We start from the raw sequence: 17,316 nt of genomic DNA, 5'->3' as shown, positions 1-17,316 counted from the left end.
TCATATTTGAGAGTTTACCTGTTGTTACGGCGCTCAGTGACGACCTACTTCATGGTTCTGGAAGTAAACAAACAAAATGATGGTTAAATGTTTGAAAGCTTACTGGGGACTAACAATCTATGTGGTAACTTGAGAACACAATGCCCATAAAATGTACTAACAATTTATTTCGGGAACGTTTCACAGAAATTGAAGTTGAAGACTGAAAACAACCGTGTTATTTATGGGCATTCATTTCAGTTAACGCTATTTTTAAACCTTTAGTTGCAATTTAACTGACCAAAGGATGATAGAATGGCCCGTATGTCTTTGCGTCTGGGCTATGCTTTTCCAACTGCCCCTTCCATCTCCCAAACTTGACTTCTTGGCATCACAAGGACAACTAATTATGTTTCTGACATAATGACTCCTCCAGCGCTGTCTGTGATTATCTGGAGTGGGCCCTCAGATGAAAATGATGTCCTGCTTTGTTAACCTTGCTTGGCTTTAGCACTCAGGTGTTAAACAGACAAGATGTGGTCTGCATTGTAATGAGAAAAAAGACACAGTTGGGTAATGGGAGCTTTTTTACGGCATGTTTTTTTAATGTTTATGAAAATCAATATGTCATTTTATGGTGGCGATTATAATTTGTGATGTCAATAAACTATTAACGGGTCGTCTGAGTCCCCGGAGGACAATTACACCAGGAAAGAGGAGGAAGTGTCGTTTCAAGGTGTGTTGATGTTTTAATATTTCACAATTATTGCAAACACTTTTTTTTAACTGACAGTCAATGTGCCATTAATATCATCTCAGTCGTTAGTCAGGCGTCTGAATTGCTTATGTCAAATGTGGATGCGTTGTAATCTTTCAATTATAATGATTTGTGTCATCATTATTATTTAGGAATGCTGCTATATGACCTCTTAAAGGATTTTACAAAACAGATTTTTAAATATTATGTTTTAAACACACTTTCCTTCAATTTGCAGAAGGAATTTTCACATTTCTATTTATTCCAATATGTTCTGTGTTGGTCTCCATAGAGATGTTATGTCCCAAATTATGACATTAAACATTGTCCGCTTAGAACTTTAAGGTTTTATTTACATTCTGAGAAATTTAGTTTTAAAGTTTTATTCACTCACAATGGAACATGGAAATGGGTTTTTGCCCACTGCAGAGGAATCATCTCAAAACTAAATAAATGTATTATCGAGCTTAACAACAGTTCTATATAAAAAATAAATGGGAAAAATCAGGATTGTGTTATAACTGCATGAGTTTTTTATATACTGTACATCGGACACGAGATTAACAAAGCACTGCAGATTATTTTTGACATTCCAGTCCCACTTGATTTCAGAGTGTATCTGGGCCTTAGACCTCGGGCCATGGGTACAATAAATGGATAACTTTGAAGCATACTACACTCCATCCTCCCTGCTCTGCTCCAAGACAAGCTCTCCCAGCTCAGTGTGCCTGACTCCACCTGCAGATGACTGACAGATCGGAGGCAGTGTGTGCGACTGGGGAAGAATGTCTCAGACAGTTGAAAAACCAGCACAGGATCTCCACAGGGCTGTGTACTTTCTCCCCTGCTCTTCTCTCTTTACACAAACTGCTGCACCACCAGCCACGACTCCGTAAAACTGATCAAGTTTGCGGACGACACCACCCTCATCGGGCTCATGTCGGACGGGGATGAGCATGTCTACAGGAGGGAGGTGGATCCTGGTGCAGCGGTAACAACCTGGAGCTCTATGTCCAGAAGACAGTGGAGATGATCGTGGCCTTGAGGAAAGTCACAGCCCCCCGGCTCCCAAAACAAACAGACTACAGCGGATTGTGCGCTCTGCTGAGAAGGTGGTCGGCTTCAGACTTCTATCTCTGCAGGACCTCTCCAGGACTCTGGGATGAGCAGGTCAGATCACTGCTGACCCTGCACACCCTGGACACGGACTATTTCAGCCACTCCCCTCAGGCAGGAGGCCACTCCCCTCAGGCAGGAGGCCACTCCCATCCGGACCAGAACCTCCTACCTCCTTCCCTCTGCTGTTGAACTCATGAAGACTTATTAAACACTTCCACTTTAACTATAATTTAATCAATCACTCACTGCACTGTTCATTTTCTGCACTACATGGGGAATCTGCGTTTCAGTTTTATGCAGGTAAAATCTGGAACATTCTTCCTGAAGATGTGAGACAGGCTTCTACTCTGACAATGTTCAAATCTAAGCTAAAAACAGTTTTGTTTAGCTGCACATATGACTGAAAGGATTTTTCTTTGCACTCTTCTCTTTTATGTTTGTGATTTCATTAGTTTAGAGAATCAGTTGGACTGCTTTAAAAAGGATTTAAAAAGAGTTGGACTCCGAAAACATGTTACCCTTTGTGGCTAGGTGTTTTTTATTTTTATTTTTTATTTAGTTAATTTTATTGTATTTCTGTTTCTGTAATGTCTTTGTGATTTTAATGCATTTTTCCTGTTGTGTGAAGCACTTTGAATTGCTTTGTGTATGAAATGTGCTCTACAAATAAACTTGCCTTGCCCACATCTGTAAATTTAACAGTACATTTTGTGTATACAGTGTCTCTTCAAGGCATGCCCTTTTTGATTCTATATATTTTGTTTTTGTTATTGCTCATCGTATGTCGCATCGAATCACCAAAGTTCCTATGTTTGTGAATTTTGTACATTGACAATGGCAATAAAACTTTTCTGATTCTGATTCTGACCTCCGTTGGCAGGGATGAAAGCCACAACAAAGAAATGGATGACAAAAAATCAACGTTTGGACCGACATTACAACTGACACACAAAAATTACACATGTTGCTCATCTAGTTTATTATGCTGATATTTAATTGTGATGGTACAATACACTGCTAAATTATTATTACTTTTGTGTGTTAGATTGTACATGTTAGCACGGAGCACTTTAATTAGAGTGAACGTTCATGAAAGGGGCTGTACATGGACGGCGTGTGGCGTTAAAAGTAGGTCAGCCACGCCTATTCATGTGTGTTGAGTGTGGCCCAGGTGTGTTGTGGGTGTTGTACCCTGCGTGCCTCAAATGTGTTATTCTGAACCGTGGACTTAATAAAAGTTGCAAAACGGAATGTATCGGCGTATCATTCAAGGGTGCAACACACACATAACCCATACATAAAAGCTCTTATTAGAGCCTTCAGCATGCAAACAATACTATCCACGGATTGGCTCTTGTCTTAAACATACAAAGTGCATCATTTAAACCATATGTAAGAAACATTAGCAAGAAAAACATCTGTAATTGAATAAACGCAAGATATATAAATGAAATGCTGTGAAACATTATAGGGGCTGTACCCAATTTTTTCATGTAATTAAGTCAAATTTGCCAAACAGATACGTTGTGAGCCTCTTTTCAGGTGCAAATTAGTCCATTGCGCGTTCTTAGCATCTAATTATAGAACGTTTTATTCTCCGCAAAGCAGGAAGTGCGCTGTTAGCCTGCTAATGTCCGTTAGCTTTACCTTGACTGCTGGCAAAACTCAACCCGCCCTCAGGAAGTTATGAAAAACGCTTATAAATTGAGTGCTTTTTTCACATTTCTCGAAGACAATGCGAAATGTGACATCATACACCTTTAAACTGTTTATGATTTAATTTCCTAGCAGACACAGAAGTAACGCAGTGGGCTCTCTCTACTAAACTCTATATTAATGATTACCCAATGTATGCAGTCTTACAATAAATTCAGAAATGAGGGCATCATAAACGACAAACATACTGTACACATTTTCAGTTTCTAAACAGCCCTAAACCTAAAGCCAGACTCACCCGGGAGCATCTGTCTATAGCGTCAATGCTTTACACAAAGTCCATAAATCACTCTGTCACGGCTCAGCTTTAAGGCTATTCAATTGGCTTGAGTTTGGCCGGCTAATGTAGGATAATGGCACTCTTACACTGCACTAGCTCAACACATTGATCTAATAAACTTCACAAAGGAGAAAAGACTGCTTCCAACACGCTTATTGTTTCACATGTCCACATAAGAGACTTTATTACTGCAAAGGTGAATGGAGTAAATGTGATGGCGTACATTTATTGCAAGACAGTAAGCCACATGGAACTGGGACTGGATTATCTCAAGGCTCTACAGTTTCACTACGACCTAAAAGTACAGTTCCATGGCTAAAAAAGTTCTCAATTAGAGTAGAAGTGCTGCTAAATTTTAAGTGAAAGTATATAAAGTATGAAAAAAGATCTTTTGCTATTTTAGTAGCAAAACATCAGCTATAATTATAATTTTCAAATATTTTATTGCTGTTTAACTAACTAAAGAACCACACGGACTCAAGTACATTAACATTATTACCTATTTTCTTTAATTCTCCTCTGTAACATTCAATATCAACTCCTCAACTTTCCTCTATGTCTTTGGTGCATCCGTCAAAACTCCACATCCATATTTTTTCTAACTAGTAAACTCTGTAATTTCCTTTATGTATAAAATAAATCTACTAAATTACTGTAGCGTGAGTATTTATAAAAAGTCACTTTACAATTCAGAAATTAAAGTGTAGACAATATAGTTAAGAAATAATATACATCTTGTAAATAGAGGAGAGTAGTTTATCTTAGACTACAAAAACAAGTATACTGTAAGCATTAGTTCACTTACACTTTTACTACTACTACACTGCTCGTACTTTATCACAGCTACTTCTCTGGACTACTTAAAGACATCTCTGAGGAGTCCAGGATGGCAGCTCACAACAGACATGCTCTTTCTCGAGGTTTCTAGGCTCACATACAGGGAGAGGTCGAGCAGGAGGCGAGGAGGCGAGGAGGAGGCGAGGAGGAGGCGAGGAGGAGGCGAGGAGGAGGACCGGCAGCGGAAAATAAATTGTCTCCTGCAAGTAAATAGCTGCTTTAATTACCTGCTGAATATGAACATGACAGCGATGACCTTTATCACCGATGATCTAAAATGAAGAGCGGTTCGCTCCGTAGTGAATTCTCTTTTTGTGTGCTGGGCCTCTTTGTTTGTGAGTGATTCACTCTGTTTACAGTGCGGGGAAATCATCAAGTTTGGAGGAATAAAATGAACGTTTTAGGATTGAAAAAGTGAAGTGAATTGGGTTCTATGAAAAATATTGTGGTAATTGCAAAGATAGTGGAACTCATATTACCTGTGTTGAAAAAATGTAATAACTGGCTTAAATTGACCTAAATTCAGAAGAATAGTCTTAATTTTAGTAGTTTTGACCAGATTATATTTAAATGCTTCTGTAGCATAGAATATTTTACTGGTTTCAAAACAACTCTGACTTTGATAATTTATCGTGAAATAATGGAATAAATTTGCCTTTATGGAAAGCAGTTTTACCCCATTGGCAAATAATTAGCCTTGAAATAAGTGAGAGACACTTTTAACAGGTGAAATAATATAGATAACATCCAAATTATTGAAAGAAGATGAATTTCCTGGATTCAAGTCATTTTAATTGATCTAGAAATATATATTTTGCCATGAGTTGAAGTAAATGTGGTAGCTGCAGTAGTAGAGGTAACAGAACTAGTTTATATATATATATATTATGTATTAATGTCTGTACCATGGTGTTTCGTCAGAGAAGTCATATCCCAGTTGAGATACAAAACTAAAAATGAATGTGCCTTCTTCTGAAACAGTCAAAAGTAAGAGCAATCTAAAAACCTTTCGAAATCCACAACGCATTTTCCCAGTCTTTAACAGCCATGCGCACAATAAAGACTTGAAGTGGCACTTGGCAACATAATAGACCGACATAATGCAGCCGTTCCAGTTTGCATGGCCGTGAATGCGATGCGCTTGTGTATAAAGACTCACTGATTGGCTGCTCGCTGTCAGACGCTGAGATTTCTTCGGGCGATGCACTAACTGTCGAGGCCGATCCCAATAGCGTTGCATTTTTCAGGTATTCCACTTCTACCTGACAAACCTTGAATGAAATATACCCTTCGCATCTTCGACTTCAAGACATTACATTTTCAAAAAACGGCTCGCTGCTTCTTCTGGGTGCAGATGCTGCTGTGGGAGATCAATGCAAAACGCTCGGGAAATTGCTAATGTTATTTACATCAAAGTGAGACCGGAGGAGAGCAATTATACCAGTGATTCAAGGCAATATTCCTGAGTGACTTTTTCCGTGGCTGAAAACAGTACAACAGTTCCTTTTTTTTTAAAGAACTATCGCTTTGTCCTCACAATTTTCTTTCTTTTTTCTTTTTTTTTAAATTGAAGTTCGAATAATAAAGTTGCTGGCAATAATTTCCCGCAGTCTCAAACTGATGAAATGGTATATTGACACTCAGAAGAAAATCCTTCTGGCAGAAATTTAGCCTGCAGCCTTTTTCAAACTGTCTAATCATTTATCTATTTCAGTTTTTACGATGGGAGGAAGCAGTATCCCAGCGGAAAATCCACAATAGCAAAATAACCGGTCCAAAGATTGAGAACATCATTTCCTTGGCGGCTAAATGATCTATGTGGCTGACAGCGGCAGCACATGCATCAGCAATGGCTTTGAGTTCACCTAAGTTTGATACGTGAGAGTTGGGCTCAAATATAACAGTGATCTTTATGGTGCTGTGATGTTTAAAGCTAAATCTACAAAGGTGTGTGTGACTTGAAGACACAGTGGTCCATGGAGAGAACACACGTGGCATTAAATGGAGTTGGAGATTTCAATCGCTAACTGAGGTTCAGGAGCAGGACCACGCCTCAACCTCTACTCCACTAGTAAACACGCCCCCACTCTCTAACCACACCTGTAATTACCCAGAAGCCCTATTTATAAGGCCTATTCACAGCATATCTTGTCGTCTCAGCTCTCTCGACCCCGCCCTCCCACACCATGTCTCTTATCATCTTCACCTTAACACATCACCATCTACGGAGGGGGGGGGGGTTCTGAATCGGCCGGGCTGGTTACCCGAGACAGAGCCCCCATCCTGAGTCTCTACCCAGCCAACTCTCGTGGCTCGATCGTCGCTACACCATCAATCTCCATCGTCGATCCATCGTCGAGCTCCATCGTCGATCCATCATCGTTATTATCAATAAATATTATTTCATACTCCGTTGTGGCGTGGTCCGTGCTAGTGAATGCTGATGCACCTCCATTGGCCTGCAAAGAATATGCACTTCTCAATGAACACTACTTGTTCTTCTTACAGTTTCAATAGGTGTGATTGAGCCAGACACAAATGGTCAAAAACCAAAATGTTTGCTTTTGTAGAGAAAATACACAGTAAGTAAGTAAGCAAGTACGTACATTTTATTTGTATAGCACCTTTCACAGACAGAAGTCACAAAGTGCTTCACAAAACACAGAATAAAACAATAAAAACACAAAAAAACTTACAGTGAGCAATACATATACAACAATATACAGTCAATTCAGTCCGTAGTGAACCCATCGCCAGATCTTGTGCTAAGTTTGGTATCTTTTCGGAGTAGTTGCGATTGCTAGAATAGGTAAAAAGTTCATCAGAGGTACTTCGATGTTTAGGAAATAAGGTTTCGACGCCAAACTCAGAGGTGTTGGACTTAATACAGAGGAGAAAGGAGTTAATGATAATGGCACAGGCAATAGATACTTTTATGAATCTGCTGAAAATGCACATGAAATTAGGTTTGCGAGGTGCTAAAACAGGGTTAAACAGAGGCACATTGGCGGCCGCGGCCCCTGAATGGAACAGCTGAAAGGAGACCATTGCTCTTGGCGGCAGATTTCAATGTGCAATGCTGGCAGCACGCTCAGATGAGGAGCAGCGCTGGGCCAATCTCAAACGTATCCCATTTAATCAAGCCATTTCAAACCGTTCCAGCTGATAGTAATGAGAACAGCTTTCAAATATTCTCTGCTCTGTGCTCTATTGCCTGGTTCAAAATGGTATTTATTCAGTTTTGGTGCTGGATCAAAGTTTGTGCGAGATGCAATAAACCTGTACGCATATAGCACTTAACTCACATTTAAATAAAAAATTACACTGTTGCAGTTGTGCCCAATGAAATCAGAGCCTTTTTTTTGCAAAATGATTTAACATTTATGATTTGCTATCTGGAACAATTTGAAGTTACTCATTGACATGGCCATTATTTCACACCAGATCCCCTTTCTGCACACAGCTTATGCTTTAAGAATACAGTGGTGTGTGCCTGTATTGGGTGGATTTATAGAAATTCAAGCACTTACAGTAAAGTTTACATTGCTCTCTTTTCTTCAGCGTGTGTGTATAAACGCTAAATGCCATTTCAAGGCCTAATTACAGCTATTCAGTATATGCTTTCAGCTGTAGCAGTGACGCACTCAAGCCACTACGGACATAAAGATTTGTCACATTGTCAGCATCAGCTATACAAACGTCTTACTGTTGTACTCTGGGCTTTTGGCTCGTCTCTATGTCCCAGCTCGAGCCACTCTGTGCCCACTCACATCCTCCAGCCACCTGTGTGCTGCGCAAGAGTTATAAGTCTTGCACCGGAGCACCTGCCCTTGTGTCGGTGCCGGTTCCCCAGCAGCTTGCTAATGTCAACCTCCATGAAAAGCACAGCAGGGGAGGGGGTACCAAGACAGTAGCAATTTTCCACTGCATGCGAATGAGACTAGAGAGCAATCTGCTGGCCTAAGAGCCTCATAATCAGTGCATCATTACCGGGAGGTTCTTGGAGCATAGGTGAGGTCGCTGACGCAGGAGGGAGAACGGGGGGAAGGAATTGTAGAGGGGAAGCTATGGATGACACCAAATGAGTCTCTGGGCGCCTTAGTGTATACGGTCTCTATATAACAGGTATTTGTCATGTAAAAGATGAACTCAACAAGAAAATCGTGAAAAATAATGAACAATAGCCGCTGGGTGAGAGCAATGCGGTATGTATGTATTAAAGGTGCTATATGTAACTTCAATGTCTTCTGGATGACAGTCAAAACATCTAAATTGATTTTTTTACCATTGATCGTCTCATTCTTGATTCTTGAATCTCATTCAAGATTGCCATCCTGTTTATGAACTAATTAAGGGCTACCAAATGCACGCTTTATCTAGAATGTTCCACAGTATGGCATTAAACTATCTCCAGGGGAAGAGACTAATGATGTCACCAGGACAAATCAAAAGTCTGACCTTTGAGAGTTTACCAGTTTTGAGCAGTAAAAACACAAATGTAATTGAGTAAATGTAACATTGATAATTAATGCTATATAAAACAATTACATTTTTATGGAGACAAACAAACAAATTGACGTTTATTTAAGCGGGAAAGTCTTAAATAAACGCCCCCCCCCACACACACACACACGTGCCCCTTTAAAAACAGCATTTTCTCATACTGGGAGAGCCAAAAATTTTGTCTTTTAAGTCAATAATATGCCACCAAAGCAACCATATTTTCAAGACTTGCACAATCTAATGCCACACACACACACACAGGCAGCCACACATAAGTATAATGTGTTTCTGAGGGTGACAGTTCTTTGATGATTCCTTTGCCCTGTGTGCATTTTTGAGGGAGCTCAAAAGACGTCTGGACAACAAAGCTCATATGAAAACTGTGCAGCATAATGTTTTTAAACGGGTCCCGCCTTTTTCATGTACCCATCATGTTGTCATTTTACTGAACATTAAGGAAGGCGACATGACATTCATTAAAAAAAAAAAAAAAAACCTTTCTTCTTTTACTAATCTCGCCACTGCAATTTACCTTATAGAAAACGCCTCTGCCAAAGCACGGACTATATATTTTCAGCAAGGAAAAACGTCCAAAACACAAATTTACTTGTCACATGTTCGTTTTGAAAATCACAGCCTTTTAGTTGGAATGTGTCACCAGCCAATCCATCATAGGTGTCAAGATCCAGCTCGCTCCTGTTCCTGTGTCGGCCGCGTGGTGGCAGTAGCGCACAGAGCACACCGGGCTCAGCCTGAGCGCGCTGCCTCTGGGCCGTCTTCATAATAATAAGAAGTAAAGATAGGTAGATATGGAAAGATTTTTGTTGATTTCATTGTAAATATGTAAAATTATGACTCGTTCAAAACTATTTAAAACCCCGCGTAACTTTACAACTCAACACACTCAATTCATTCTGTTATGGATAAATAATGTATGTATGGAAAAAGTCGCATTTCAAAGTGCATTTTTGTGACAGAAGAAGCACATATAGGATAAAGGCACGTGATTTGTATTACTGTAAAGGATTTCATCACGTTACAATAAACTAAAATCCTCCTCGTGCGTCTTGGAGAGCAGAGCCTAATAAAAGGTATAAGATGTCAATGCCCAGACAGGCTGTGCACCAAATTGAACTGGACTCCGCCTTTTGCCAGGAGCGGGACTTGTCCGTGGGACTCCAAAAAAAGAGTCACTCTCCCCTGCCCGAGCTCGAGCATCAGCGCGCGGCTCCAGCGCCAGTCACTCACTCCGCGGCTGAGGCGAGGAGCGCTCTGACGCACGGGATCAGGCTCCAGCACCGGCGGCGGCGGCACAGCATCAGTCAGGGGAGTGCGTGGCCACCGTGCAACATGTTCCCAGCGCGGACACGGAGACAGAGGAGTCTTGCGTCCGGTCCCGCGCCGCTGGTATCACGGCAGGACACGATGAGACGCACCGGACAGGTCGCGCAGATGTGGGGCTCCTGTTGGATTCTCCTGTCGATTGTGATGCGAGGGGCCCAAGCGCAAGGTGAGAATGCCCACGGAATGTCTCTTGTGTGTCATAGAAACTCTGTCGTTTTGCCTTTTTTTGCTGCTTTTGTTGAAGTCGGACCGCCCGTGGCAATGGTTGGATAGATCTATCAGTTGAATACGTGCGTAAAACAAACTAGCCCGCTCCTTCTAAGTTATTTAAAATGATGTATGTGCATGTTGGGTCCTGTGCAGAAACACTTGGTGACAATTAACCTGTTCAGATTTACCATCCTGCCCTATTTGAGTGTCTCGGCCAGATAGATAGATTTGTGTGAATGTGAGCTCACAAATCAGTTCAGATGGTGCTGCTCCATCCAAACTGCACTGGATAATGTCTGTTGAATCAGCTCATGAGTAATGTAGTGCTTGCGTTTCAATTATAACAGTTGTACTGAATAATATGTGAAACTGTCTATGTATCTTGGTATTATTATGTGTTTGTAATAGTCCTTGAGACCTTGACCATTCACTTTCCATGGTTTATGTATTGAATGCACATTTTCCCTGTACATTAAACACACACTCCAATGGTAAAACAAGAAAGCGTACACACAATAGGAGTTGTACACAGCCACAGTGTGTGTACTTTGTAGACTCAAGTCCCCTCTGTCTCTCGGAGGCATGTTCTAGCTTCTCACAGGTGGCATAGGCTTGTATTTGAAGTGGCTCCTTTATGTTTCCCCCTCAATGCTCGGTGCAGCCATGTCCTAAAAGCAACATAATCCCTTTGCTTGTTTGTCTTTGAATAGGTGGCTTTGCTCTAAGTGTTTGTAACCTTATCTGAAGGGAGTCTCGGGCATCTCTCATTATGCAGGGCGCCGTTTCTGGGGCTGGTATTAATGCCTTTCCCCCAGCTAGACTTTGAGAGGATCTGTTGAGCGCCTCCCATCACGACACTTTACCTTTTTTTTCCCCTTCACCCCCAAAACAGCCCCCTTTCTCCTGCTCGCATTTGGTATTCAGACCCCCTCAGTGGTGTCACGAGCTGCACATTTTCATCGGTGAGAGATTCAAGTCTGGAACAACCCCTCTCCACTTGTATTCTCTATTTCTTTTGCAGATTTAGTCTTTGTCGGAGGTGCTCTTCGCTCTGTAGCTGACCAAAATGTGTATTAGTCGACAAATTATTCTTAAGGATTGAACAGCAAACAACAAAAAGGAGAAATCGCCGAGTGAATTAGCCTTTTTCTCATAAAAAGCAGATGAAACTCATGATTCACTCCCACTATTCAGTATAAATAGTTGTTTTTTTTTGCCTAAACTCCCATGCAGTCGTAGAGTTTGCGAGTGCAGGTTGGTCAGATGCGTAAAGATACTTTTTGAGGGCATTTTCCACCTCTTGAGTTGACTAACTGATCGGCAGTGCATGACTTTAGTCGAGCGAGGATTTCTTGAGCCGACTACAGCCCTAGGATCCTCTGCTTATGCTGGTTTGCAAATGAGTGGCAGCGCGATAAGCAAGGGATGCTCCTGCTCTCTCCCTCGGTGCAGTGGACCTGTGTGGATGGCATAAATTAGGCAACACGTAACACACACACACAGAGACAGAGACAAACAGTGGCAGTGGGCTCAAGGGAGCAGTAGGTGAGGCATGTACTTGTTTTTCGGCAGGTGTCTACTGGGGGCCCCCGCTGCGTCTAATACCGCTGGTGTTTTCAGAACTCGGGAGGACACCTGAGCACGAGACAACCATTCTCCTGCCACTAGCGGCGCACAGCAGGCTGTTTGAGGGCTTATTAAAACGCCCTAATCGCAGTAACAAGTAAAGACATGGACTTTTGTCGTTTGTAACCTTTAAACAGTCCCCCCGTCCCTTCGCTCAAGCTGTTCCAACCGAGTAAAAATTGGATGTAGACTTTGGGGAGTCTGCTTCTTTGACTGAGGATAAAATGCAAATGGATGATGCATAAAAGGCAACGGTTTTAGAGGCAAAGTGTTTGAAGAAAAAATGGCCCTTGCTTAAATTAAACACTGAAACACTGATGTATGTTGAAGGGATATCAAGATTATTTTGTTACTTGAGAATCGTGATTGGCTACGAATCATTTCAACTCAATCTATTCTCCTTGAAAGTACTTTTTATCTGGCTGTTTATGTGACTACTGTTTCATTCAGAAAGTTGGATTTGGTAGAGCGAGACTTTTGAAAGGAAGCAAATAAAGGATTTCCCCGTTGTTTGGTCAGCGTGCCAACCATTCTGAATAGTTTTGTGATGTTTCTTCTTGCAATAATCGTAACTCTCACATTTTATATTGTAACGTCCGTAATGTATCGCCACGGGAACGCATGCCAACAGCCCTTTGAGAATTACCACCAAAATAAGTATGCTCTTAAATTCAACCTTTTTAATCTACAAGACACGTCGACGTTTAGTTGCACATAAAGCTCTAGATTGGGGCTTGTTTTGGCAAGATGGCCAGCCTGAAGCAGACACACATTTTACTGTAGAACTCAGGCAGAAAGTAGTATAGAAATGGCCTTGTTTATCAGTTTTCTGTCGCCTCCAAAGTCATAATCAAACTCCTGTCGCGCTCGTGTGGTTCTTGTGCTTTTGTGTTCCTTTGTCACTGGGTATTGAGCTTTAACCTTGATCGCAGCATTGACATTGTGCCAAACTGCAGCTGCCATAATTTTCTGGACGTAGGTTATTATATGGCCTGACAGCTGTCAGCCATTTCCAAATCTTTAAATCTGATGATAATCCGGCGCGCTTACAAAAAGACATTTGTTTAAAACACTCTCAATCCGTGTGTGATTAAAACTGGCTGCTGTAATGCGGGCCACAGGATCATAATTCATCCACTGGAGCGGCAGACACCAACACATACACACAAATCTGCAGCAGAAAGATAGAAAAATCAATGTGTACAAGATTACACAAGTCCATCAGACGAAATATAATACAGTTTTAATAGAATCAAAGGCAGCCACAAACTGATTACAAAGCCGATCATCTGCGCCTGCTCTTACAACACTCAATCACAAGTAATAGAAAGCTTCATCTATTTTTGCATGTACTTCATAAAATTGACCGTACACATCAAACCTGAAACAGATATGCCATACAGTAAATGTTATTAAAGCAACAGAACACAAGTCTCAGTCTCAAGTGAGGACACTCACTTTGGTTTCTGAGAAGCCTGATTTCCAATATACTGTATCAACAGACAAGGTAGAATATTATTATTAATTATTTATTTAAATTGCAACTATGAAGCTATGGACTTTGAAGCTACCGTCTTATATGGACAAAATGAACATAATATTCATTCATTTTCTACTGCTTGTGCCCGTTAGGAGTCATGGGTGACTGGAGCCCATTGACTTTGGGCCTTAAGTGGGGTACACCCTGAACAGGGGCCAGCTCATCACACACAAACAATCATTGGATCGATTGGAGACACAAGGCCAATTTAGAGTTGTCAGTTTACCTAACATGTCTTTGGACGGTGCAGATGTGATGTTGGTCTGGGCCCAGGAATTGAACCTACAATCTTTTTATTGGGAGGCAAGAGCTTTAACCACTCTGCAACTGTGCATCATGGGTAGACAGTGACTTTTATGGATGGGCAACCAGACCTGGGTTGTTCATTAATATTTAGTGGACGATAGAAAAGTGAAAAAAATGCAAGGGTGGGCTTCTGTCTCCCGCACATATCCTACTGAGCTAAACTCACGTACTGTGTGCTTAATGGATAAACAAGAAGACTTCATCAACCCATTGATTACAAAAATAATTCCATGTTGTTAAATCACTGCCTGTATTTCTTGCTTACATCCAGTCATTGGAAACATAAACGGAGCCTTAGCTACAAACACCTCTAAAAGATAGTATTCAAGCTTCACTTCTCCTCTGCACATGCTCAGTTAGGGCAGAACCTGCAAACATCCATGATTTTTCCGCGTGATTTGAGCATGGATCCATGGGTTTGAGGCTGTGTGGTCCTCAGAGCATGTGCAGACCTCTAAAAGAAGCTGCTGTCCGCTCTGCTTCTAAAAGCTCGTGTTAGAGAGCGGAGCATGAACGGGCCTCTGAACACGGTCACAGACTGAGCCGCTGTGGTCAAAGCAGAAGCACGCTTCCTGCAGTACTGCTCAGCGGCCTGTAGTGGCCACTAAAAGACACCGTGAGTTCAGCCAAGCTTCAGCAGCAGAAGTGAAGTGAAAACAGGCTTATTTGGATATATTTTAGAACAATTCATATATAGTTGCAACACACGGTAATTTTAGATTTTATTGGCTAATCACTGTTTGCCTTGACCACACGCCACTGCCATGCCAATATTAACATTAGAAATAACAAAAATGTGACAAAGCTATCCCTACCTAACAGAACACAATTAAGACTAATCTCCAGGACTAAAGAACATTGGTGTTTAGCCATAGTAATTAAAATTAAAATTCCAAAAAGGCTGGACACTCCAAGGAGTAGTTATGTTTTGATGTTTGAGTATTTTCTTAAAACAATATTCGGGTAAAAATACTGCATATGATTGGTGTCATTAGATGGGGCCCCGTCTATGAAGTTAATTGAGTTACTGACAATAACTGTATATTGGATTAAGGAACACTGGAGAGAAAATGGCAGTACTTTCTTTGGTAGCAGACCATAATTACACCCAGGGCATATTGCTGACATATGTACCTCCCTGTCTGCTGAAATGTACTTAATTAAACATGTTTACTGCTCCAGAGAGCTAACAGATGTCTTCTCAAATTTGGACTAAATGCTTATTTTCATCACAATGAGACTCAAGGCCAACAAGCCGGCGCGTGGCTTGTGTGTGCCTCAGGTGAGACATGATGGCAGACTGACTCCTTGTTTGTTCTCAGTGCCTGTCCTCCATGTTGGCCACTCCACTCTCGTCTCTCTTGATGCCAAATGCTGTCAACGCATGTTTATTTATGTTGCTACAGAAAGCACACTTCACCAAAATGGAACCGCTCGCTTTGGAGACAGAAAACCTATTTAAGTTTTTGTTTCTTGTTTTACAATACGTTTTCCTTCTGTACAAATGACTTCACTGCACCCCGGTCCCCGTATAAGTGTATAACTAATGATTAGGCTCTAATTCACAGTATACAAGTATATTATGCTTTGCTGTTTTATAGCTTCAGGAGGCTTTTAATTGGTTCAGCCAAGCAGAAAACTGTGTTTACACTTCATAATGGAAATGTAATCAAATTAACTCATACCACAGGGTTTTGGCTTTCACCCTTTGCCCAGTAATTGCCATTTGCCCAGAGGAATATGATAATAGTGATTTGCACGGGGCAAAGACTCTCACACCATGTGCCTGTCATCCTGCCACATTAGAGGAACTCTCTGAAATGATTAGCCACAAGACTGGACTTGTGCAAGTGCTAAGGATCTATTAACACAATGGTTTGTGTTGACATACTGTTTTACATCAAAGTAGGACACTATTTCTTTTATTCATATTGAGGTATAAGTTTTTTGTTTTTTGTCTTATTGAAAACAAATTAAAATGTCGTTCAATGCTTATCTTCTATACAAACCAAGCATACATTAAATAAATACACAAAGTAGTCCTGTTTCTTCCTTGAACGTATTCTCCAAACGCTTTTATACCCGTCCATTATAAAGACCCAAACTGATCAATGACGATTAAAAACAACTGAATCTCAATTAAATTTAAGTGAATTGCACAGCCCCATGTTAAAGTGTAGAGATGACCCACACCCTGCAAACTCTGTATAGTTAAGATTAACAACACAGTGCCCTTCAATTTAAGAGGACTTATACATTCTAATTATCTAAATGTCAAATGCATCACAGGACTTGGGCGGCTCATCTGACAGAGAACCAAACTTCCAGATCATTCAGACTTCATCAGCTTTGGTTTTGATTGGGGGAGTTTTGGGCACTAAAGGTGAACATCTTGTCGTTATTACAGATGTTGCTTTTAGAGAAGTTATAGAAAAATACTAAATATGTAAAAGATGAAACAGTACACTGCCAAATCCGCAAAAGTCTTTTATTCTCTGAAGTTATCGTCTATTTTTTAACAATAGCGTGACCAACGACACCAGTCATTCTTCTTTGGGCAATTTTAACCACATGGCGCTGAAGTGGTTTTTGTTTTCACATTTCTTCTTGTTTACTAATGAGGGAAAAGGAAGAGAACGCTGCAGGCGGGGAAGGAAAGCAGATTTTCATATATTAATTCTCCTGGCTAAATGTCTAATCAATCTGGCACAAGACTGGAAGGCGGCGACGGAGAAGAGAGCGAGCGGGTTCGAAAGAATGGGCCTTGAGCGAGAAATGGGCCTTGAGTGAGAAAAGAGAACGACCTTGAATATGAAAAGTGCCACGATCCATTTGATTCGTCCAAAACCCTTTTGACAAGTGATCCAAAATGTTGTAGCCTTGTCAAACACATTTCTAATAAGCCGTTTGCCGGAAGAAGAAGAAAAAAAATCTTCAAAAGCGTTGTAAAAACTTTCATCTCATTGCAAAAAGGAGGTATTCTTGGACCATACATCTGTCTCCGAGCCCCAAGCTGTTCCATGTAAACATTTAAACACAAAAGGAACTGAGGAAACCAGCGCCCGATGAGAAACAATGCTTTTTACGGCATAATGTGCG

At 41.0% G+C, this 17,316-nt stretch overlaps 2 protein-coding genes across 3 annotated transcripts in view; both read left to right on the top strand.

The window, feature by feature from the left end:
- cdc42ep4a (CDC42 effector protein (Rho GTPase binding) 4a) overlaps nt 1–17,316 on the top strand; it is a 226,327-nt gene that overhangs the window by 56,157 nt on the left and 152,854 nt on the right. The gene's annotated exons all lie outside the window — the stretch shown is intronic.
- sdk2a (sidekick cell adhesion molecule 2a) overlaps nt 10,525–17,316 on the top strand; it is a 145,333-nt gene continuing 138,541 nt past the window's right edge. For both annotated transcript variants that reach the window (XM_072443242.1, XM_072443241.1), the window contains exon 1: nt 10,525–10,701. In XM_072443242.1, the coding sequence (XP_072299343.1) occupies nt 10,542–10,701 (160 nt within the window). In that variant the 5' untranslated portion in view covers nt 10,525–10,541. The remainder of the gene's footprint in view (nt 10,702–17,316) is intronic.

The sequence above is a fragment of the Eucyclogobius newberryi genome, unplaced genomic scaffold, assembly GCF_026437365.1.
Source record: "Eucyclogobius newberryi isolate DKJ021-1_F unplaced genomic scaffold, fEucNew1.0.hap1 SCAF_13, whole genome shotgun sequence".
Lineage (NCBI taxonomy): Eukaryota > Metazoa > Chordata > Actinopteri > Gobiiformes > Gobiidae > Eucyclogobius > Eucyclogobius newberryi.
Note: the sequence above shows the minus strand (reverse complement) of the source record. Positions and strands in the feature narration are given on the sequence as shown.